At 43.0% G+C, this 25,000-nt stretch overlaps 1 protein-coding gene across 3 annotated transcripts in view; it reads right to left on the bottom strand.

Moving 5' to 3' along the window:
* The window catches only part of cbfa2t3 (CBFA2/RUNX1 partner transcriptional co-repressor 3), a 46,674-nt gene that overhangs the window by 15,743 nt on the left and 5,931 nt on the right, over positions 1-25,000 (bottom strand). Inside the window, exons 1-2 of one of the 3 annotated variants that reach the window (XM_046840961.1) lie at positions 19,487-20,579; positions 519-665 (exon numbers count right to left, since the gene is read on the bottom strand). In XM_046840961.1, the coding sequence (XP_046696917.1) occupies positions 519-639 (121 nt within the window). In that variant the 5' untranslated portion in view covers positions 640-665; positions 19,487-20,579. Of the gene's footprint in view, positions 1-518; positions 666-9,145; positions 9,170-19,486; positions 20,580-25,000 lie in introns of those variants that run through there. The other 2 variants (XM_046840962.1, XM_046840960.1) reach the window with 2 other exon arrangements.

Genomic DNA, 25,000 nt, shown 5'->3' with positions numbered 1-25,000 from the left:
ACTATTTTTAAGGTGATCATGTGGAAACATGGATAAAAAAGTAAGTTCTTGTAAACAGAACGAGTCTAGAAACTTTTTGATAGCACCCACTCTCCCTGTCCCAGACTGCCGCACACGTGTGACTTCATCATGTGACGGGGCACTTGTGCTCTGCTTTTAGTGGTGAGCTTCGAGCACAACAGGTGAAACAACACACACACACACACACACACACAGCCTGTCATTGCTATATAGGGTATAGAGATGTGTCTGGCCATGTTAGCGAGATACACACGGCTTGAAGTGCAGCCTGGAAACACACCTCACAATACCAGAGTAGCACTCAGCACAATACCGAAACACACACCCATAAGCACACACTCACACATTCATGGCACGTCAGATTTCATGTAATGCATTAAATTGTATTGCTTCCCAAAATTATTGTATGATTGTATTCAGATTTCAGCCTACTGCGTCTCTAATATTATACAATCTATAGTTGTTTCGAACCCTTTAGCAATAAGGCGATTACTTACTGGTTGTAGGTGTGAACGAGGCGTTTCGATTGGCTGCTTGGCTCACAGCAGGTGGAGGGGGTGGCATTGTGGGCGGAGTTGACCTGGGCTGGGTTTTCACATCGGCTGGTGAATCAGGCATCGTTCCGACCTTCCTTTCTGCGCTACCTGCAAAAAGAGAGAGAGTGCTTAGAATGATCTGAAGCAGGATGTGAACACCTGTACTTCTCCATGCACACACAGGAACCATAAATGCCCTTTATAGACATTAAAACAGATGCACACATTAAAGGACATTCAATGAAATATAATTTTCAGCATGGGAAAAAACATTTTCCAGGACACATAGTCATGTGCTGAAAATCCAGCCCGAAATTGCTGACATTTCACAGAGCAGATAATGTCATTTCCTTTAGTATTCCAGGAGCAGACTGATAGAAGTGTCTTCATCTTGAGCCTGTAATGTGTTTTATAGGTTTGGAGGCGCTGCCGGATGGATATGCAGAGCGTGTCAAGGCACTGCGAGAAAATACGTTTTGCTTGTGTTGGAAACATTGCGTACCACCTGTTCTCCTGCTCAGCTGCTGCTGACGGATTCCCTCACTGGACCCCAGCAAGTCCTTGCATTGCCATCAGTGTCCTCCACCCTCTGCCCTGCTCCTGAAACTACCCCCCCTCCCTCCGTCCCTCACAGGAGCTTGACTGTCAGTAACAAGTGCAGCTGGATCTGCTGCTGTCCATCACAGGGTTTATATCCATTACAAAAACACACCTTAGTCACAGAGTAGATCTCCAGCACAGTGTATGTCCATCCATCACATTTCTACATCCACTAAAGGGGCAATACCAATACATCCATTATTTCGTATACATCATTATCCCAGTTTAACTCCACGATACAGATCAGTACAAGATCAGAGGAGAACCATCCATCACAACTAGGACAGAACAACGCTTCAACAACGAGTCCATCTTCATTATAGAGGCTCTCACATGTACTAAATCTACATCTGGGATCTGCCATTGTGTGGAGCATCAAAGACTCTACCTCCATCCTTCTTAAAAACCACAGGCAGTCAGTTGATGCACTTGGTGGGACAACATTCTTCACCGTGCACACTGGAGCGGAGATCCGAACGCCTCTTTAGAACACCCATCATAGACCCTTCCACAGAGTCTACTGCAGAGATGATGTAGGTTAGCACCATCATCTACCTTCTATCATATTAGCTTTGTCATAGAGTCTACATTCAGTGCCTTAAACAAATCTACATCCATCACCTCTTCAGAACATACTCTAACATCATCATAGAACCTCCTTCAGAGTCTACACCTGTCACAAGAGGCTATCTCCATCATCAACCTCACATTAATGTTTACATTTATAGCATTTGTTAGAGGTCCCAATTATAGCATTTGTTATAGGAGCTTTGATCAAAGACCCACCAATGGCAGCTTGTTGGTGCTGGGATTTGAAATTCCAATCCAGAGTCCAATGACCACTAAGCTACCACCTCCCCATCATACTGGCTTTGTCATAGAGTCAAAGAATGTACATCCCTCATGGAGTCTATACCTTTTCAGAACCTCTTCTAACATTATCATAAACACTCCTACAGAAGTCTACATCACTTACAAAGAGGAACATCTCCAATCAGAACATCTACCTTTAATCATTATATCTATAACCTCTAACCATTATAGAGTCCACAAACAGTACATCAAAGAATCTACATCCATTAAGAAACTTCTTTTCTAAAGTCCCAGATGCTTGCCTTACAATTTGAAGAGGAAGATTCAGAAGAAGAAGAGCCTTTATTTTTCACATGTACATAACAGCACAGTAAATTTATTTTCCAAACGTTTTTTCCCAAATAGGATGTCAAATATGATGCATTTTACATCGTATTACATTCTAACATTCAATTTCGATTCGCTGCATCACATGAGGATCCCTGGCTTAAAGAGAACTTCTGATAATGAAGCGAGTGGCTACATGTGCCATGGCAAAACCACATGTGGGCAGCTTGAACCTCCAAAGCCAGTCATCAGCAAAAGGACAGGGTGGAGACATTGGAGTAAATCAAGGTAAAAAAACCTGTACAAACAGCCTACTGTTATCAGACTCCAAAGGACATCTTTTGCACTTGCTCCCTGCTTGTTCCTCCTCTTTTCAACCCTTCTCTATCTTGCAAACAATCCAATACTCGCTCAATCACTCTGTCGACACCAGTCAGGTGCTATCACCTATTTTCCAGAGGGCAAAAAGGGCAGCTTCTCCTCCTGGCAGTTTGTCCTTCTGACCCCCTTTTTCACATCCACCACCTCACACACAGACCAGCCTCTGAAATAGTATCTCCATGTAACTTGCAGTCTGTCAGCATGTAAATCTAGTTAAGAGACCTGGCTGAGATTGGTCACGAGTCCAGATTCAAGAGGGGAGCAGGTTTAAAACTCATTAAAAGGAGAACCGTTTACACAGATGGGATCGCTGTCAGAGCTCATAAACTGACAGGTCTTTGTATAGTTTTCAAGTCTACTATATGCTTGTGCATGAATTCAGTGTGATGCACAATCCCGAGACGCTATGCATACTTGATAAAGTGTGCAAATGATGGTGTGTGTTCACAAGTGGGTATAATTATATGTATGTGTGTGTGAGAGTCTCCATGAGCATGTGTCGAGCAGCAGGCTCTCTTTCAGGCGCCTCTTGTCTCAGGCCTGTCACTCACTGTGGATCAGCTGCCTTCTACTCCATTCGCCTGTCACCTTCCACTGGGTCAGCAAGGCCTCCAACAAACCCTCCACACACACACATGCTCAAACGCTCAAACACATGCCTGGACAGTGTGGTTGTCCAGACCAGGTTCAGAAACATCCTCCCCCATCAGTTTCCAGGCCTGATTTCCTATCAGCAGAACTGTCAAGTGCAAAAATAACCAAACATACAGGGTCACAGCCAAACCGCTAACAGGCAGATAATTAGTGCTCGACCTTACTGGGACAACAGCTGCAGGGCTCAAAAGGCACAAAAGAACGACTCCTGCAGGCAACCAGACAGGGGGCACTCTACGCTCCATCAGTGGGTTTTTTGCCAAATTATTTGCTACCACAGGTTTTCAGCTAAAAAATCAAGCGATGCCTCGCATCTCCTGTGCTGCTTATTTGCTTTGGTCTAACACACCTGTTTTAACTCAGCAGGTAATTATAAGGACGCTTGCAAGTCGACTCAGGTGTGCATAAACAGGAAAAGTGCACTGGACTAAAACAGGCTACTGCAAGACCACTCCAGGCTCTCCAAACTGAAACTGTTTAGTGCTCACTGTCGGTCCCCATAATACACAAATCTGAACATTAGTGTCTTCCAATAAAAATCAGGAAAGCCAAGATGGAAAGCAAGTTTCCACAATTCACACTTGGTCTGGAAACCTCTATAAATCAGAAGGATCAGAAGGTCATGAGTTCAAGTCCCACCGCATCTAAACTGCCACTGCTGGGCCCTTGAGCAAAGGCCTTAACCTTCAGCTGCTCAGTTGTATGAATCAGATAATTGTAAGTCACCGTAAATGTTAATAAAGAGTCAGTCGTCCATGTTAACTGTAGCTGGGTGTTTGATAGATATGTTTTGATGCTTATTGGTGTTTGTTGATGATATTTGATGAAGGTTCATGAAATAATGTTGGTATCTAATGAACAGTGATGGTTATTGGAAGTTGCTTGGTCGATGTCCCTTGTAAAAACAATTGTACGGTTGCCCAATATCACCTAACAGTTGAAGCCACAGTTTGTAAATCAAAGCTGAACCAAAGGATACAAGCTTAACGGCTGATGGTGCCAAGTTGTCAATCTTTTCTCCTCCAGATCCTACCCATGGGATTGTGGTCCCTGTTAGCAGTGCATTTATTAAGAACATGACCAATGCCCCTGAGCAATAAACAGAACAGGTGTTAGAGTTAATGCCCTTGCTGACAAAAATAGCCCCAGGCCAGAGCATACAGTGTGTGTGGGCAGAGGGGTGTGTGGGGCACATTCTCTGTGCCATGGCCAAATGTAGGCAGGTAAAGACAGACCTCGGTGTCCATCTGTCACCCAAGTCAAGCCCGTGCTACATCACCAGAGAAAGAATCAGACACACGCAGATGAATTCATAAATTTGGAGACGAACTGAACTGAGTAGTTTTGTCACTGATATGCCTGGTTGCCTTTGAGCTAGGAGGACAATAATTCATTTAGTCCTGAAGTGGTTTAGCTAAATGCAACCAAAACTAAATACTAAATCATTCTGGTACTGTACACCAGGACCTGGAAGTCACCCGATTCCTGAGGGACATTTTCTGCTGTGTGTATATGATGCTGCAAAGCATCCTGTTTGAAACACAGCCCTTAATCAGAACCTAATTTGCTCCTAAGAGGATCCTGAACCTCCTCATCTCTATTGGCAACCACTGCATTGTGTCCTGGGGGATTTCGGGAGTGTCCAAGCTTCACCTAAAAGGCCCTGAGCTAGTTGAGGAGTTAAAAAACAGAGAAAGAGAGAGTCATATGTCCTGCTTTTGCTTCCTCATGAGGATCTTCTGTGGGATTACAGACAGCTGTTTAATCTGTCCAGCTAAAGGACAAAAAAACACACACTGCTCTGTAGACTTTAATATGTCCACGATGTATAAACCCCATCTGGAACCATCTGTGCTCTGACTAAGGACAGGAAAACTCTCACCATGATCGAGAGAGAGATGATGATCAAGTACCTCACTCTCCAGATAGTCTAAGCATCTGGCCCAAGCTGTCAATCATCTCCTCGAAACATCTAATTCCAGCATGTAACAGCATCCCATAAACAAGAATCCAGCTTATTTCGATTAGCCAGGTTGGATCCGACCCAACCAAACCTGCTGCTCACACATCCACATCCACTCTCCATCTCAGAACCACACACACACACACACACACTTCTAAAGAGAAGTCACACTGTGAGATCAATAAGCTGAATGGATCTACTCCGGGTGTGATGAGTTTGTAATGGACCTCCTGGAGCTCCATAGCTGTGTGTATAATTCTCCGCTAATGACGTTACGCCACTTTGTCAGGCCCGTCACGCTGTCTATCGGGCCACTACGGAGGAAACCCACAGTTATTTGGCAGCTAAAATGGACCAATTTAATGTTCCTCAGTTTGTAATTCGGAGCTATTTGTGGAGCTTTTATAGTTCGGTAGACATGTGCTTTTACTGAAGCAGCAACAGAAACCATTGTGTAATGACAAGGCTTTTAGAAAAGAGGGATACTTTTTTCTTTACACCGTGTGTGTGTGTGTGTGTGTGTGTGTGTGTGTGTGTGTTGTTTGTGCTGCCACTGGCTTCCATTGGCTTCCACACTCGCTCTGTGCAATGTTCTGTACCTTTGACTTCCACACAAAGAAAGCATCTACTGCCTGTCTTTCTTGCCGTCTCTTTCCCCTCTTGCCATATGTGTTCTCTTATCCCCCTCCCTTGCTCTCTTCCTCTTTTCCTCTCTCTCTCTCTCTCTCTCTCTCTCTCTCTCTCTCTCTCTCTCTCTATTCCTTTCTCCCTCTTGCTTGCTCGCTCTCCCGTGCTCTGTAATTCCCCCAGTCTCTAGGAATGCTGTTGTTTTTAAATTCTTCCAGCTGCTCTGGCACTGTGCCCGACCGCCTGCCTTTCCACATCTGCTCCCCGTCATGCCACACAAACACGGGCAGCACATCAAAACAGCAGGATCTCAGTCGTCCGCCTGGCCGACACCGGGAACCCCTGAACCTATTCTTCCTATCCACACCCCCCTGGCTGCTTAACAATTCTCTGACTGACACATATACTGACTACAAACTCACTATACCTCAGGAGGCTGCATTGCATTTACATTTACATTTGGCAGACGCCCTTTCCCAGAGCAGTTATCTCAGTTCTTCAGCCGAGCAAAAAGGATGGTTATGGGCCTTGTTCAAGGACCCAGCAGTGGCAGCCTAATGGTGGTGCGACTGGAATTCTCTGATCAGAAGTCCAACATTTTTCCCACATTGGTGCCCTTCCACATTGGTGTCCTCCAAGGCAGTCTCTGTGTTTTTACCATTCACCATACCAAATGGTGGACCACATTACCTCGTACCATGGTGATTACTTGTCTTGTATTTGTATTGCAGAGGGAGTGGGAGTTCAATTATTAAAGCTCTGATTAAAATATTTGAAGGTTCAAGCCCTCGATCCACCAAGCTGCCACTGTTGGGCAAGGTCCTTAACCTTCTACTCTTCTCCAGGGGCCCTGTATCGTGGCCAAGAAGCTGAAATAAGCTCACTTTGCTGTAATGTATATGTGATGAGTATTTCTTTTTTTCTTTATGCTTGTAGACGTTCAAAGTCAACATCTTCTTGCTGATACTCTTCTTCATTGCTATCTTCTGGATTCCAGAATCCCTTCTCAAATCGTTCCTTGCTAAACTTGCGAGTAGTCAATCGATCAGCATTTCCATGATGATGCTTCTACGCCTACCCTGACCATCGTACCATTGTGCTTGACGAGATGAATCACTTAAGCTAAAATGAAGCTTCTGTATCCATTACAGAGATCCGTATGGAAGCTTTATTTGTAGGTTTATTTACCCATGAGCGTGCTTGTGTCGTGGATTTTATCTCCAGCTGCAGATCTTGTTGAACGATATAGCAGGAGGGGAGGGAGGGAGGGAGGGACATCTGCATGCTGTGAGACCGGGCCACCGAGCTCAGCTGAGCAAATATGTTTAGCGAAAAAATAAACATCAAGATAGCAATAAATGCTAAATCAAAAAGCCGAACAGACCCCAGAGAGGGAAAGAAAGAGAGAGAGAGAGAGAAAGCGAGAGAGAATGTGTGTGAACCAGAGCCTCTGAGACGGCGACGTGTGTGAGAAAAAATGCCGAGGTCACGCAGAGCAGTGCAAATGTCAGACGGCGCTATGGTGGGACACAGGGGCCAGCGTGAGGAACCCTGCCAGAACCCACAATGCACCGGGAAGCGATAGTGAGACGGAACAGAGAGAAAACAGTGTTAGCATGGGAGGATTAATCATTTATACACATGTTGTCAAAATGTGCTTTTTATTAAAATTGTAGTAAAAATCCAAAGAGGCGTGGAACCCTAAAAGAGTTGGAAGGAGGGATGGAGAAGGCCATAAATTGGGTCTGAAGGATCTACTGAAGCAAAAAAGAGGCATGTTAAGTGACAACAGTGTTTAAAAGGATACGATGAAAAATATTTTTCAGATTTGTTTTTCAAAGACGTAGAGGAAAAACTCGCCATGGTGAGTTACTTTTCTAGAAAACAAAATGGTGGCAAACATTTATGCAAATAAAATGATATCAAATTTAGAAATCCGTGTGCCTAATCTCCCACCAAAAAAATTTCTCCCATGCCTCTTTCCCTGCGTCGTGTCTGATGGTTGTCTCCACCATCTGTTCCCCTGCAGGGTCGGCTGTTAGGCAGCCGCACCGAGTCCAGCTCTCCCCGAAAAAGGTTCGAGAGACAGAGAGAAAACTTCCTTTTCTGATTTTTTTCCCAGCAGCTCCTAATAAAATCCAGATGTTGTGTATGCAAGTCATTCGCCCTCTTTCCAAACTCGAGCTCCCCGCCTCCCTCCAGCCGAGTCGTTCCTAAATAAAGGAAAGTATTTGTGACATTCAGCCGAGGACGGCCGTGCCAAGAACAGCTCCCTGAAGCTCCGGGTCCATCTGGAGAGTGTTAGGACGGCACTGGGCACTCGCTACGGACGTGGTGGAAGACACGCTACGCAAACACACACTCTCAAACACTCTCTCACACACAAACACACACAGTGAGCCGTTGTTTTTTTAGGCTTGTCCTGATGTGAACCGAACATACCTGTGATGTGTTCTGAGCTTTCGGAGTACAATCTCACACTGTTTCACACCACCCTTTCGCACACACACTGCTTACTCTGACCTAAACCTGTGTGTGTGTGTGTGTGTGTGTGTGTGTGTGTGTTTTCTCGCCGAATGTGTTCACGGTGTGTGGAGCTTGTGTACGATTTCAAGCCCACCATTCAGAGGCTCCATAAAAGAGCTCTTGCACACCTGAGCATCAATAACTGCCACACACACACACACACACACAGCCCAGCAGCCACCTGGGGACTGACAGTACTGCAGGCACACCGACACATCTGCCAAATAACACACACACACACACACACACACACACACACACACACACACACACACAGTGAGAGTTGGACGATGTGAAGGCACAGACCTGAAGGATGAGGAACACCCGAGGATGAGGAACAAAGCACAAGAGACAAAAGGGAAGAAAGGAAGGTGATGAAGCGTGTACCGCTGTCAGAGTGTCAGGGTCAAAAGATGGAAACGCTCTGCAATAAAGAACGTGAATGCCAAGAAGAAAAAGGATGTGCAGAGTGACACCAAAAGCAATTCATCTCTACACTAGATTTCTTCACAGTATGAACATGCTAATCTGCATTGTTTCGATCCATGGACTCATAGCTTCTGCTGGTATGTAAAGCATGGTAACAGATTTTGCTCAAAATCCATTTATTACTGATCATCACAAAGAAGCGACCCTCCAGGAACTCATCATCATCAAGCTTTCCCTTTGGTCAGAAGAAAAACAAGAAGAACCGCACCTTAAGAATTTACATGCTCATCAATCACCAGGAGTGATGTATAAAGAGATAAGACCTTGCAGGAGCTCTGATTCTGCTGCTGGGATGGGAAGATGGTCTTGAGGACGACCGCTATCCAAAGTGTACAGTTCCAGGAAGGAGTCTGTAGATGTTGTGGAGGCGTACTGGTTGAATTAGTGCTACTTCCTGTTTATTCCTTCACTCAGCTTGTTTGTTGGATGGCTGAAAATAGCCAAGGGGTTTCAAAAATGAGATGATTCAGAAAGTGTGTGTGTGTGTGTGTGTGTGTGTGTGCGAGTAGAGTGCGCTAGAATATGTTAGAGTGTGTGGATATGGCAGAAGTCAGAAATCACATGAAGAAATATTCGAGTATGATTTAAAATTCCTTTGCAGAACCTCTGAGGAACTGTTGAACAACTGCCTAAGAACTAATGATCAGGGTCGTTTCTAGCCTTTTTGCACCCCAGGTGAAATTCTTTTTGTCCCCCTCCCCCACCTCACTAATGGCTCCGCCTTTCCACCACAATGCTCCACCCCCTCCAAACCATACAAATCATTCGCAACCTTCCATAAAAAAGCTTTAACGCGTTTAATAATCATTGCAAAATGAATTCAAGTAGGTAAATATATACTGTATGTAAACTTTAGCAGAAAAACAGGTAAATGGTTGAAACGAGTGAGGGTGAGGGCTTGGCAAGATGCGCTCACTGTTGCCATCACACGCCAATTCAATTCACTTTTATTTTTAGAGCGCTTTTAACAATGCACATTGTCTCAAAGCAGCTTTATGGAGATAAAATGGTAATTGAAGAATGTATGTTTGGTGAAATGTGTGGTGAAATCCCTGAGATGGCAGAAACCTTGAGAGGAACCAGACTCAAGAGGGAGCCTCATCCTCATCACTGAATGTCCATTCATTACAGTTTATCGTTGTTGTGATATACAGTGATAAGTGATTTAATGCAACTTGTGGTCTTGAAAATTGTTGCAGACTGTTGTACAGTCTAAATCGATCCTCAATGCTCCTGTGTTGCTTTGTAAATTTTTTTTTTTTAAACTGCTTAAAAAAAAGCTGAAGCACTGCCGAAAAACCAGTTAAGAACCACTAAAAGAACTGCTGAAGAACCGCCTGAGAACCATTAAAGAACCTCTGAAAAACTGCGGCAGAACTGCCAAAGAACCAGCTAAGGACCAGTTCAGTTCGGTTCATCTTTATTTATTCTCTAACGGCAATTTTGTTGCAGCATACAAGAATATCACATAAAGCATTAGACAACTCAAACACATAATACAAACATGATCTTCCATGAGGTAACTATTGACAAACTTAAAAAATACTGCTAATGAACCACCTGAGAACCATTAAAAAACCTCTGAAAAACTGCTGAAGAACTGCTGAAGAACCAGCTAAGGACCAGTTCAGTTCATCTTTATTTGTTTCCCGAAGGCAGCATTCAAGAAGACAAATAAAAAACATAATACAAACATACAATTTCTCAAGAGGTAACCATTATATAACCATTAAAGAACCTCTTTAAAAACAGCTGAAGAACTACCTGAGAACCACTGAAGAACCTCTGAAAAACTGCTGAAGAACCTCCGAGTGTGTAAATGTATGGGTCGTGGATTATTGATAAATATATGTAATATTTTTTTCTGTAGCTGTCCGATCGTGAAAGTGCTGAAATTCAGATGGATGAAGTTTGATCTGTAGATTCGGCCCGACTTCACTCCGAAAGCCTGAGTTACTTAAATTATGGGGAAAACCGTTGGCAAAAATTAGAGTCAATTGGATTGTGTTTACGCTGCGCTCTTCCACAAACAAGCTCCCCAATCAAAACACCTGCAGCTTCACCAACACCAATTAGCTCATCAAGCTTTTAATTACTCTGTTAATTGCACACAGGCAGCGAGAGGGGCGGCTTGGGAATTAGGAACGAGGCCCTCCAGAGGAACCGCCTTCACAATCCTGACAAACAAAGAGGAGTGTGTGCCAAGCAAAACGAGCTGCGCTCATCACACACACACACACACACACACATACACACAAAATACATTACGCTCAGTTCAGCATATGGACGATGACCATCTGTCATGTCACTCACTCTGATGTCACTTGCTGGTCACTTCAAGTTTTCTGATGGTGCTCGTACATTAAAATTGTGTGTGTGTGTGTGTGTGTGTGTGTGTGTATGTGTGTGTGTGTGTGTGTGTGAGTGTGTGTGTGTGTGTTCGTTCTGTCTGTCTCTATCTCCCGAGAGTGTCGCCCAGGAGCCGTATCCAGGAAACAGTGGCCTTACCATGGCCCCACTTCCTGTGTGACAGGTGTGCGATGCAGGTTCTGACAGCTGTTCTTCCTCCGCATTTTATCCCTACATCCCTCATGCTCTCCCTCTTTCTTTCTCTCTGTTTCTCTCGTTCTCGCTCTCTCAGTCCAGCTGCAGTCCAGTGTTGCTCGTGTTTGCTCTGCCTCTTGCGTCATCGCGGCTTCCTGATTTATGGAGCACAAAAGACTGAAATCTGCTCCCCTATTCTGACACACACACACCACACACACACACACACACACACACACCCACACACCCACACACCCACACACACACACACACACACACACACACAGAGCAGCTGTGTGTTACATGATGTTCTGCTTCTTAACTGCAGAGAGCTGTTCTTTACTGCTCTCTTCGAAAAAATAACCATTCACTCACACACACACACACACACACACACACACACACACACACACACACACACACCCACCACAAAGAGATTTTTGATCAACAGTTAAAATAATGGGGTGATTCAGAAGGTGTTTGTGTGTGTGGGTGTGTGTCTGTGTTCATGCACACAGAAAAAAATTGGGAAGAACTGCCTAAAAACAACTGAAGATCTAGTGAAGAACCACTAAAAGAACTGGTAAAGAACTACAAAGAACCACTAAAAGAACTGCTGAAAAAACGTCTGAAAGTCTGCTGAAGAAACAGCTAAGAACCACTAAAATAAGTGGTAAAGAACCACCTAAGAACCACTGAAAGACCCTCTGAAGAACCACCTAAAGACTCCCAAAGAACCTCTGAATGTGTGAATGTATATATTATCCATTTCACTCATCCTTCATTCATTCATTTACTTCCAGCTCATTTCTCTTCCTCTCATCTGGCTCTTAATTCTTTCCTCTCATTTCTCCTCCCTGTTCTTGATGGACTCAGTGTCCATCTTTCCGTCTCTCGTCTGACTCATTCACATCTGATGGACTTGTGACAGTCGACGGCAAACCAATCCCAGGCAGGTCGATGTAGAAGAAGTGAATTTGGTGTTTTTTGTGGAGAATCGTTTTGCAGAAGATTCCAGAAGAGAGCTGCAGGAACCGTTCTTTCCTTTCTTTTTTTTTTTTTATGGGGGAAAAAGCGAATGTCCTTCAGCTGTGCTCTGAATGAAGGAACAATGCGTTATCAGTTCTGAAAGAGTCGCGCGCTGCAGATTAGAGTGTGTTAGAGTGCGGATGGGGCAGAGCTCGGCTCAGATCCGTGCGAGGGATGACGGGATCGCACTTCTGTTTCCACCTGATAACGGCGTTTAATTTGCACAAACGCACGATGGAGAGAGAGAGAGAGAGAGAGAGAGAGAGAGAGAGAGAGAGAGAGAGAGAGAGAGAGAGAGAGAGAGAGAGAGAGAGAGAGAGAGAGAGAGAGAGAGAGAGATTAGAATAAAGAGACAGGGCCAGTAAAAGTGAAAGACAGAAAGTGTAATGGTAGAAAAGGAAGACAAAGGGACTAGGAGGTGAGAGAGAGAGAGAGAGAGAGAGAGAGAGAGAGAGAGAGAGAGAGAGAGAAAGCGAAAGTCAGAGAACGAGAGAGAGAGAGAGAGAGAGAAAGAAAGAGAGAGAGAGAGAGAGAGAGAGAGAGAGAGAGAGAGAGAGAGAGAGAGAGAGAGAAAGCGAGAGTCAGAGAACGAAAGATAGAGAGAGAGAGAGAGAGAGAGAGAGAGAGAGAGAGAGTCAGAGAGAGAGAGAAAGAGAGAGAGAGAGAGAGAGAGAGAGAGAGAGAGAGAGAGAGAGAGAGAGAGAGACATGGAAGGCAGAAAAGAGATCAAACAAAGCAAAGGGACAGCACAAGTAGGAAAAATTTGATATTCGAGAAAAGGAAGACAACATGGGGTGGTAAAGGAGGAGAGAGAGAGAAGAGAGAGCGAATAAGGTTGAGAAAGAAGAGAAATAGGGACAGAAAAAGTAGGAAATTAACAGAGAGAGAAAGCGAGAGAGAGAGAGAGAGAGAGAGAGAGAGAGAGAGAGAGAGAGAGAGAGAGAGAAGGCAGGCAGGCAGATAGATATAGAGAGACAGAAAGACACACATACAGAGAGACAGACAGACAGACAGACAGACAGAGATAAAGGGGAGTAAGGCACAGAAAAAGGTAGAGAGAGCGAGAGAGAGAGAGAGAATAAGAAAGAGAAAGAGAGACATGCAGGGAGAGAGAAAGTGAGAAATTAAGAGACAGAGGGAGAGACAGAACACCGAGCCTCATCGTCATGATTCAGTGTGTGGAATTATGTCTACATGTGTGTGTGTGTGTGTGTGTGTGTGTGTGTGAATGTTTAATAACTGAGCTCCATCTGGAATTATCACTGCTCCGGCCTCTTTGATAACTGCCTGCCTGCCTGCCTGCCTGCCTGCCTGCGGGCGTGCGAGGCTGAGAGAGAATGAAGAGAGAGAGTGAGGCTCTTTATCAGTGAGAGAGCAGAACTATAAACTTCCCTCCATTTGATTAAGAGAGAAGCTGCTACCAAGCACGGATTATTCCAGATGTTTCCGCCGCGCCTCGACCCGCGCTGACAACTCATCCTGCGTCTCTCTGAATCATTCGCTTATCTCTCTTTCACCATGCAGGAGCATTAGCATAAAGTTTATGATGCTCCTGCTCGGGGAGAACGAAACTGAGCAGTGTGGAGAGACGAGAGTCTTCAGAGAGAGACGTTAGAGTGTGGTTTTGCAAGAAGTCACATAGAGCGATAGTACGATTAAAATTTCGTAACACCAGGAATGCGGAACCTTTGAAGAACCCACAAAGAATCGCTAAAGAACTGCTGAGGAACAGCTAAAGAACCCCTGAAGCACTGCCTGAGAACCAATGCAGACCACCGCATTAAGACGTTTGAAAAACGTCTGGACAAACTGCTGAAGATGAAGTTTAGAAGAGCAGACAGTTCGGTTTCACAAAGTAGACATTTTTGTCCGAGAAGAACCTCTGATCGTGGTGGACAGTTTCGTAATTTTATCACCCAGAAAACCACTGAAGAACTAATGATGTACTTCTGAAGAACAAGTAAAGTACCAACACAATGTTTTTTTCAAAGAACATTTTTAAATGAAGTGTAGAAGATGCAGCAGAAGGTCTGGAGATTTTTGGACGTCTTAGATCAGCTCTCGTGTAGCGTCTTATTGATTACGATCGGGTTTCATCGTGGTTGACGTGATGAATCACAGATGGATGCACGCACACACACACACACACGCACACACACACACACACACACACACACACACACACACACACACACACACACACAAACGGATAGACATGGAAGGATGGAGTGAGACGTCTTGAGCGTGATGTGGTTTCCTCTGCGATCGAAGCTCTCAGCTCCCACACTGGCGTCGGCGTTTCTCCTTTCTCCTTACTCCAGATGTTTGGGAGCTGCATCACTCTGACATTCCCTCGCTCCCTGGAGGAGCCGGCGTGTCACACTAATGCCAAACACATGTGCTGCGGCGTGGACACGGCGCGCTGCACGCACACTTTCCCACCGTTCTGAAGGACAAACCAGGTCAAAGCTGCACGCTGAACATCTGTACGTTATCAAACTGTTCTTCTGACTCTTTAACCAGTTCAAACCGGTTCACTATGACCAGGTAAACTACTGTTTGGACCATGCTTTTCGAAGCACACACACACACACACACACACACACACACACACACACACACACACACGATCGATCGATACCATCAGCAAATCCATTTCCAGGCCTCTAATTGGTCTATGCTGCTACTTCGAGCTGTCAATCAAAACTTAACAGCTAATAGGAGCACCGGATTACATTTCAACTGATTTACCCGCCTCCCTGATTTCTGTCTAGTGCTGTGTTTCACCCAGCCTGGATCTTCTCCTGCCTGCTGAACAGCATAGATGACTTTTCCAGACGTATTCTTCTCTCTCTTTCTTTTTTTGCTTTTTCTTTTTTTTCTACGTCGTCTGCCAGACAGATGAAAGCGGAAAAATAAAATCGGGGTATGAATGAAAATCATTTTCACTGTCTGAGATTCATTTCCTCACACTGGGCTCACCCTGGACCCCAGATCTCCACTTAACACACAACACCAAGCCAGGAAGAACCCTCTCTGTGTGTGTGTGTGTGTGTGTGTGTGTGTGTGTGTGTGTGTGTGTGTGTGTGTGTCTTAAACATGGTGTGTTTGGTGTATAAAGCGTATAATCTGCCGGCCTACTCAGAATGGGAAGAAAAGTTAGTTGACGTGGAAACACACACACACACACACACACACACACACACACACACACACACACACACACACACACACACAAACACAAATTCTCATAGTATAAAAAGTCTACTCTAATTTTCTTTAGCACCTAGATAGCTAGAAGCTCCACCCACTTTCCCCTCCCTCTTTGTCTATTTATATAGGTAATAAATCACTAGCTTTTATCCGACATATTAATAATAATAGTGTTATTACACTTCGTAACACTGTTACACGCCCTGATGATACACTACAGCCTCTTTACATCTACTCAACCTCATGCTTTACATTTAACGCAAATAAAAAAGCGGTAAATATCAGAAGTTAGAAATCACCAGAGTGTGTCATATAAACTCATGGAAACGTAGAACCGCAACGCCTGTCATTTTATTTACCGTCCTGTAATATTTAGGATTAATTTGTTCATTTTGTTTGATTAGTGTTTTTTTGTTCTTAAAATACATGCGAACACGGAGAAAACACGCCAGGTGTCAGTATCACGGCTGCACAATATAGAATCAGAATCAAAATCAGAATCTTCTGGTTGCATGCACAAGAAATTTGCCATATGACAAACTATAACAACTAGAAAAATGTAATAATAATAAAATAAAGATAAAGACATAATAATAACTAAACTAAATCATTTGTGCAGGGTATATAAAGTGAGGTAGTGCAAATAATCATGTAAAGGTGAGTTTTATATATAGATTTTAATAAAAAAAAAAGATTTGATATAAAAAATATTAGCATAACATAATTCATTATTATTTTTATTAGCATTTATATATATATATATATATATATATATATATATATATATATATATATATATATATATATATATGTTTAAATTTTTTATATTTTATTTATATTTTATATATATTTAAATTTTTTATATTTAGATATTTTTTTCTGGGCATTTAGAAGCTTTCGAAAGTCGCCAAAGTATACTTTCTCATAAAACAACTAATATTCTAATATAGTAAAAAAAAATTCTATAAAAAAAAATGCTGTGATTAAACACGATCAAAACAAACCTAAAACATTTCACAAGGTGATGGCGTAACCACCACACACTGTATAACCTGTCAGAGCTTTCAGTCCAGGTGTGTGAACGTTCTGCTGACCACCTGACTGCATCTCTCCGTTCGGTCCTCTATCTCTCCCTCCCTCCACCTCTCTGTCTCTCCGTCTTGACTCTGCTTGCTCCCATCCATTCGTCTCCCGCCCACGGCCATCTGCTCCTCGCGTTAATTGTGCCACGGCAAATTCCACCTGCACCAGCCGTTCTCAAATTACAGTAATTACCACCGGCAGCAGCGTTGCGGCCGCACGCACACGCTGTAGGTCAGGACCGCGGCCTCGGCGGCACCACGCCCGGATACGGCCTTTCCTGTGTGTCTGTACACAATACGGGTGTTATTTCTGTTTTATAATTTATAAGAACTGCATCTGCTTTGTGCTCTGCACAAAGGGGGATGAAGGATCAATGACTGCAGGAAGAGTGATTTATCTGTAGAACTTGTTGAGTTATTTAACACTAATGAAGTTGGTATTATTGCATGTTATATATGAGATATATCACTGAATTATATTGCACTATTGTATATATTCCTCCAACTATATTGCAACAAAACTGGCCAATCCCAGACCCAGACCTCTCCTGAACACTCGGGGAATGGAAAACCTGGTGCGATTTGACTTCCTCGAGATGGTTTAGTGTCCTTGTGTCCTGCAGGCTTTGGAGATATTAATATCCACACGGTATCCGAAACAAGACGAGAGCTTCACCTCTTCTACCTGACCTTGTGACGGTGTCCTGATCGAGCTGAAATTGATCACTGAATAATTTAAAAAGCTGAGAAAGACAAAGAGACAGAGACAGAAAGTGTTGCAGGGTGTATTCTGACACTCTGAAGTTCCAAATATCTTCACGCCCAAAGTAGGAGGATATTTATTAAAGCATATCTTGAAGTATATCACCAGAACATCCAGAACATCTCCTGAACCCAGTCCATGGTCCTTGCGTGCACTTTTCCGCTCGATAAAAAAAACAGTCTCTTCAGGTTCCTGCAGCACTCTTTCTTCATATGTCCTTCACTCTAACATATTTAGCATATGTCCGCTCCTGATGAACAGTGAATCGGGTTAATTGAGTGCAAGAAGCAGCCATCCGTCAAAAAAAAAAAAAAGGGGGCGGGGGGGTAACTTGATGTCACGGAGCAGTCTGTAAAACCCATGAAACCAGGCCAGTTCGAACGCTCTGCCAATTCATGGTCCATTCATCTTCAGCTCTGTATATTTAACTGAGACGTTAGAGTATAAATCTGTTAATGGTGGCAGGAAGATGGATGAAATAAACACTACAACAGAGTAATGAACGGCTTGGCTTTCCGAAGACGCACTTGGTGATGGAGTGGCAGTGAAATAAAAGCTATCTGTACTTCTCGATTGTGTGTGTGTGTGTGTGTGTGTGTGTGGTAAAGCTTCATAACCTGCCCTGAGGTCACGCCGTGGTTTCACCTTTAGTCGTCCATCTATTTACGAGGACCACGGTCAGCGCTTCAATAATTCAGGCCGTCTTTACCAGCGTCCGCCGGAGAGTAAAGTGGCAGGCGAGATGAAAACGCCCCACATTACAGGCGCATTTGGAAGAAAGTGCATCGATCGAGGAGGCGTTTGAAGTGAGAACGACGCCGCGTGGGAGAAAGTGCTGCGGTTCCTGTGGTTTACCGTATGAGCCCTGGCGTTCTTTTATCTTTCACAGCTCAGGTGGAACACACAGCTTCGGCTGTTTCAACGTTCCTTCATCACGTCTGCGTTATACAGAACGTCTTTCTGAGATCATCAGGAAGCTCTCGCTCGCAGAATCGTCCGAGAAGCAATCTGACCTGAGATTATACAATTCCATTCGGACTTTTCTGATGTTCCTCTTTTAACCTAAATACAATGGCAACTTTTTTTTCCCCCATCAGCATCTCCAAGTTCACAACTTCAGACACAGCATCCTTCATGTTTCACTGGAATCACGGCACCAATATAATAATACATCGGTGGATCGGATCTCATGGTGCACTTATAATGCATCTCTGATTTCCTCATCCATGGTGCATGATCAAATTATTAAACCAGACGTTTACCAGATGATAACTCCACATCTACATCTACATCTACAATCCTGCATTTCCTACAGATATCCAGGACACCATCAGATCCCAGTGCAGGAGCTAAAGCATTCTATTCACATCATACAATATATGCTACTTGTTCTTCTACACCACCATACACATGGTCTTGAAGGCTACGCTCCTCTAAATTATCATTCATGATGGGAGCTTTAAAGCCTTAGCCTGGGTTCCTGTGGAGGTCCGAAGTCACCAGAGATGACATCTCAGCTAATGTTACACCAACACATTAGCAAATTTAATACACAAACAAAAAAAATACACAAAAATCAGCCGAAAGTCTACAAAGAGGAATATTCCTGATGTGATTTTTACAATTATGTAGATGATTGTGATATCAGAAGCCGTTTGATTTTTTCTGAGCAACTTTTCTCTGCTTAAGGTTCATGATTGAGGAGAAGCATTTTTGACTTCTTTACATAAGAATTTCATCATCATCATCATCATATGTGGCATCATGGCACCTTTGTACTGCATTTATATGAACACTGCTATTAAAGAATGAATGAAACCACACACACACACACACACACACACACACACACACACACACACACACGCCATTATATTTATTCCAGCTATACAAATTGATCTTAAAAATCCTGACTTACTTTATGAAGGTCAAAGGAAGTAAAATGTATTCCAAGTTCCTTCACAGCGCTTCAGTTTTATGGCGTTTGTAAAAGAAAAAAAAATTAATGTTGTATTAAGAAAAAAAGGATAAAAAATTAGAACCTCCTTCACGGATAGGAAAGAAATAGCTTTAATTTATTTATCAGTCTGATTTTTTTCCCCCTTTGGATGCGAACCTGTTTCTAATCTTGTAAAAACAGAGGTATTCAGTCTTCACATTAAAGTTGTTCTTGTTTATATATTAAAAAAGAAAAAGAAAAAAGAGTAAAGCCGAAAGAGTTTCAGTCTTAAAGACAGTCTTTGGTATAAATGATCCTTTTGTGTGTTGTTGTTGTTGTTGTTTGTATTGATGCCGATTTCTTGCTCCAGCTTTTGCGCTGAAAGTGCGCGAAATAAGAAAAATATATTTCTTTCTTTTTTCTTTTTTCAAAAAAGTTTTCTTTTAAATCTGGACATGGGATAAGAGTAAACACGCGCACTCCTGTGCGTTCAGCTCAGATGGATGAAGAAACGCTGAGAATGTCATTACTGCACGCTGTCACTCTGAAGGCGGCGTCTGACACAATAAAGCGCAAATAATTCCGCAAAAAAAAGAAGAAAACCCGAAAGACGCGGAGTCCCGGTGCGCGCAGAGGCTGGAATCACAGCCCGAGTTGGAGAAGGATAAAAGCGGTCCTGTGTGCCTTGTGTTCCTCTGCTGCAGAAAATCCGTCCAGAGATAATAAAACAAATAATTACAAAAAAAGAGCAAAAATCAATTAATAAAATAAACCGGATCTTTAGGTGTGTATCAGGTTTTAAACTCGGTTTATCCGCGTAATCCCGACTCAGTGAACCCGGAGCATCTGAGCTTCAACATCCTGTGCCGCTTCAGCTCCCACCATCCCGTCTGATCGGATCGAATCGGATCTATTTGGATCGGATCTCTTCTGTACTGTTCTGTTCTATCGCCGTTTCTGCCTTCCTCCTTTTTCCTTTCCTTCTCTTCTTCTCTTCTTCTCTTCTTCTCAGTGTCTCGGTGGTGTGAAGCCACTGGCTCTAATGGCTCTGTGCGTCTGTGGAGCTTCAGTCAGAGTTTAAAACACCATCTGGAGAGGAGGATGGGCTCTCTCTCTCTCTCTCTCTCTCTCTCTCTCTCTCGCTCTCTCTCTCGCTCTTTCTCTCTCTCTTACAACTGACACAAAAATAAACTCTCTCGTTCCCCTTTCTCTTTCTCTTTTTTAAAAACACACCGCATATATTCTATATTTATATATTCTAATACAATTTAATAGCAGCATTTATACACACACACACACACACACACACACACACACAGTACATACATATACATATACATACATATATATATATATATATATATATATATATATATATATATATATATATATATATATATATATATATATATATATGTATGTATGTATATGTATACATTACTTTTAATAACTCATATTTATCACTATTGCTTATTATTTAAATTGATTTACATGTTTGATAGATGCTTTATTATAATAGGTAAATATTTATTATAAAGTCAAGTTTGTATTGTGTTCGGTCTGATAGAGATATATATATATATATATATATATATATATATATATATATATATATATATATATATATATATATAAAATGGCAGTGCCTCTGAAAGTCGCTAGGTGCCGCTGTTTCCCCACATCTGCTCGAACTCCCACCCACAATAAAGACAGGTAGTTTGTGGCCTTTGTAAAATCAGATCAGTCTTCGCTTGGGTCTAGGTCAAGACAACAATGTTCACTAGAAAGTGTTGCTAGACAAATCCGCGACTGAGAAAACGTGTGACACGCTCACAAGTGTACGTTTTGGTTCTGAGCTCTGGTTACTGTGTGTTCGCCGTGTCATACATTCTTCTACATATATACAGACAGGTTTCTTCAAGGTTCCCTGGTTTCCTCCTTCCTACTAAAGATAACTAGATAAATAAATGTAAAGAGTTGCTAAGACTATTATTATGGTTCACTCAGAAGCTCGCTGGTGGTTGTTCAGACTTTAGGTATGGAGACATCAGAAACATGTCCAGTACACCGTGTGAGAACAGTAGCTTCAACTTAAACTCTAGAGCAAAAACTGGAACTGGAATGAATAGACATTCAATTTTGAGGATAAAGGTAGGTTCCCTTTTGAGTCTGGTTCCTCTCAAGGTTTTTTCATACCATCTCAGGGAGTTTTTCCTTCACCACAGTCGGCACTTACTCGCTGATTAGAGATAAAATTGAAATTATAAGAAACAATTGATACATTCCTACTGAATTATCTCTGTAAAGCTGCTTTGATCCATTGATAAAGGCGCTGCAATGTTCCTGATCAGGGTTGTGGATTCTATCCTGGGAACACTGTGTGATAAATAAGATGCGAGTACATCATGAACTCCATGCACACACACCTACACACACACACACAAACACACACACACACACACACCTTTACATAACCAGTTCACCTGCTGCCATGTTATTCAGAGGTAGTAGGAAACCAAAAAAAAACCTGGAACAAGCCCACACAGACATGGAAAGAACGTACACAGAAATTTCATACGGACAGCAAACTGAGCTTAAGATCAAACTCTGGAGATATCTCCAGCATGCTGTGTTGCTCTGGACTTCCACAACAGCTTTGACTCCCTGCAGAGCCGGCATAATGGCTAGTATTTAATATGAGGCGTCCCTCCCAAAGGTGTATAGTGTATGGATGTAGTGTATCGAACCTGGATTGAGGAACAGCTACTGTAATACAGGGTGTGTGTGCAGTGTGTAGCATTTCATACATACCTAATTTACATATATGTAATGCTTTATACCTACATAGAAATGCATTTGAGGTTAAAGCTGGTCCTTAGTGTATTTCAGTGATGTGAAAAGCATTTTATGGTTTTTAAGAGACGATGCAACAAATTCCATACTGTAGCGCTATGAAGATTTACTTTGACCAAACAAATCTCCAGATGTTCCTCTTTCGTCTCATTGAAAAATCCTCCCTGAGCATTTAAAACAGCTTTACACACTCTCAGCATCCGTTTGTTTCTCCAAACATCTTCCGTGCCTCTTGTAAAACTCACCAAAAGTATTCTTCTCTAGTAGGAGATTTTCTTGTTCATCTCTGAGCAGTTCAGTAGGATTGAGGTGCAGTGTCTGGGCAGGTCAATTCCTGACAGATAAACACTCCAGACGTCTGTCTGCTCTGTAAATAACTCTTACAGAGTTCGGACGTATTCCTCGCTTCGCCTCATCGCCTTGTTGTACGGTGAAGTCGCTTTCAATGAGCCGTGGTTGAGATGGAACTGCATGGTGATGAAGTCTGGAATGGGAGTCATGTTGGTTCACTTTTACTTTCCAGAACCTTCCAAAACAACCCCAAACCATTAAACTTCCACCTCCATGTGTGACGAAGTCTGATCACATCTTCTCTCCTCTTCTCCTTTTTACACAAGTTCTTCTGTTAGAGACATAAATGTCCCAGTTGGACTTTCTTCCACTCATTCACTGTCCAGTTCTCCTGTGTGCAGCTCTGTGCTTTTGTGAGATGGTTACAGCTTCAGGCTCCTCTGGACTGTTCTGCTCTGACAGGCTCTTATTAAAATAGCGGCGTATTTACTTGTACAACAAAAGACCTGCATGCTTCTTTTTCATGCAGTATAAATATGGATAAAGCTTGCATTACACACACACACACACACACACACACACACACACACACACACACACACACACACACACACACACACAAAGACGTCAAGCTGAATTTGAATATGAATGCAATAAGGTGTTTTTCCCCCCATGGTTAGAGTTGAATATTCCCCCAGCTGTTCTTTTGGCTAAAGAAAAGCACGAACGACTTCTCCTTCTTCTGCCTCCCACCATCTTTTTTTTCTTCAGTTAATTCTCCCCATTTTGACTGTTTAACCATCGGCACACCTGCAACCTGTGTGTGGTGTGTGTTCCTCAGTGGTAGACGGAGAGATCTGATGTTGTGAGTGCAGGTGAACTGCTGGGAAACGAACATCTGCCTTCCTTGTCACTCAACCCAACCCCCTCTTTCTCTCTCTCTCTCTCTCTCTCTCTCTCTCTCTCTCTCTCTCTCTCTCTCTCTTTCTCTCTCTCAGGCACTAACACGAGAACACGATAAATAAATGATGTCACCACCATATCCCACAGTCAGAGTGTGAAGTACACAGTCAGGTGCTTGGTTCCTCAGCAAGCTCTCACACAAGGCCTGCATAGGAAAAAACCTCCATGTGTTTGTTTTCTGCACACAGTGAGCACATCACAGGGATCACTGGTGTGACGGATAATTACAGTGAACCCGGGTTTTAGGATAAAGTATGGCTCGGTTCGGCCCACAAATAATACGCATGCAAAGATATCACTGGACGTCTGAAGCTTCTGGTCTCAATCAAATTGATATAAAAAATAATAAAAATAAAACCATGCAGCTCCATCAGTTTGACTATTCTTTTTTTTTTTTACCTTTTTAGTTCTTTATTTTTTTCCAACATCACTTCATCCCGAGACTGAAAGGAAACTATATACATTCTATGGAACTATACATAACATTATGACCACCTGCCTAATATTGTGTTGGTTCCCCTTTTGCTGCTTAAAGAGTTCTGACCCTTCGAGCATCAATAGCGTGAGCTACAGGAACTCGTCACGACCCTGTCGCTGGTTCACCACTGTTCCTTCCTTGGAGTTTTGATAGATTCTGAACACTGCAGACCAGGAACATCCCACAAGAGCTGCAGTTCTGGAGATGCTTTGCCCCAGTCGTCTAGAGCAGTGGTACCCAAACCTCTTTGCTCCACGGAGCGGTTTAATGTCAGACAATATTTTCACGGACTGGCCTTTAATGTGTGGTGGATAAATACAACAAAATAAAATGATACAACCATAAAAACTGGTATTTTCTAAATCTAATAATAAACATGAATCCACTGTGTTGTTGTTTCTTCATTTTGCTCATTTTGGGGTTTGAATTTAGCAGTAATGTATTATATGTTAGCGGCCAGAGCCCCTTTAAGAAGGTAGTGGATGGAGGTAAGTCATGTGACCGGAGCCCCTTTAAGAAGGTAGTGGATGGAGGTAAGTCGTGTGACCGGAGCCCCTTTAAGAAGGTAGTGGATGGAGGTAAGTCATGTGACCGGAGCCCCTTTAAGAAGGTAGTGGATGGAGGTAAGTCGTGTGACCGGAGCTCCTTTAAGAAGGTAGTGGATGGAGGTAAGTCATGTGACCGGAGCTCCTTTAAGAAGGTAGTGGATGGAGGTAAGTCATGTGACCGGAGCTCCTTTAAGAAGGTAGTGGATGGAGGTAAGTCATGTGACCGGAGCTCCTTTAAGAAGGTAGTGGATGGAGGTAAGTCATGTGACCGGAGCTCCTTTAAGAAGGTAGTGGATGGAGGTAAGTCATGTGACCGGAGCTCCTTTAAGAAGGTAGTGGATGGAGGTAAGTCATGTGACC

Source organism: Silurus meridionalis, chromosome 26, assembly GCF_014805685.1.
Source record: "Silurus meridionalis isolate SWU-2019-XX chromosome 26, ASM1480568v1, whole genome shotgun sequence".
Classification (NCBI taxonomy): domain Eukaryota; kingdom Metazoa; phylum Chordata; class Actinopteri; order Siluriformes; family Siluridae; genus Silurus; species Silurus meridionalis.
Note: the sequence above shows the minus strand (reverse complement) of the source record. Positions and strands in the feature narration are given on the sequence as shown.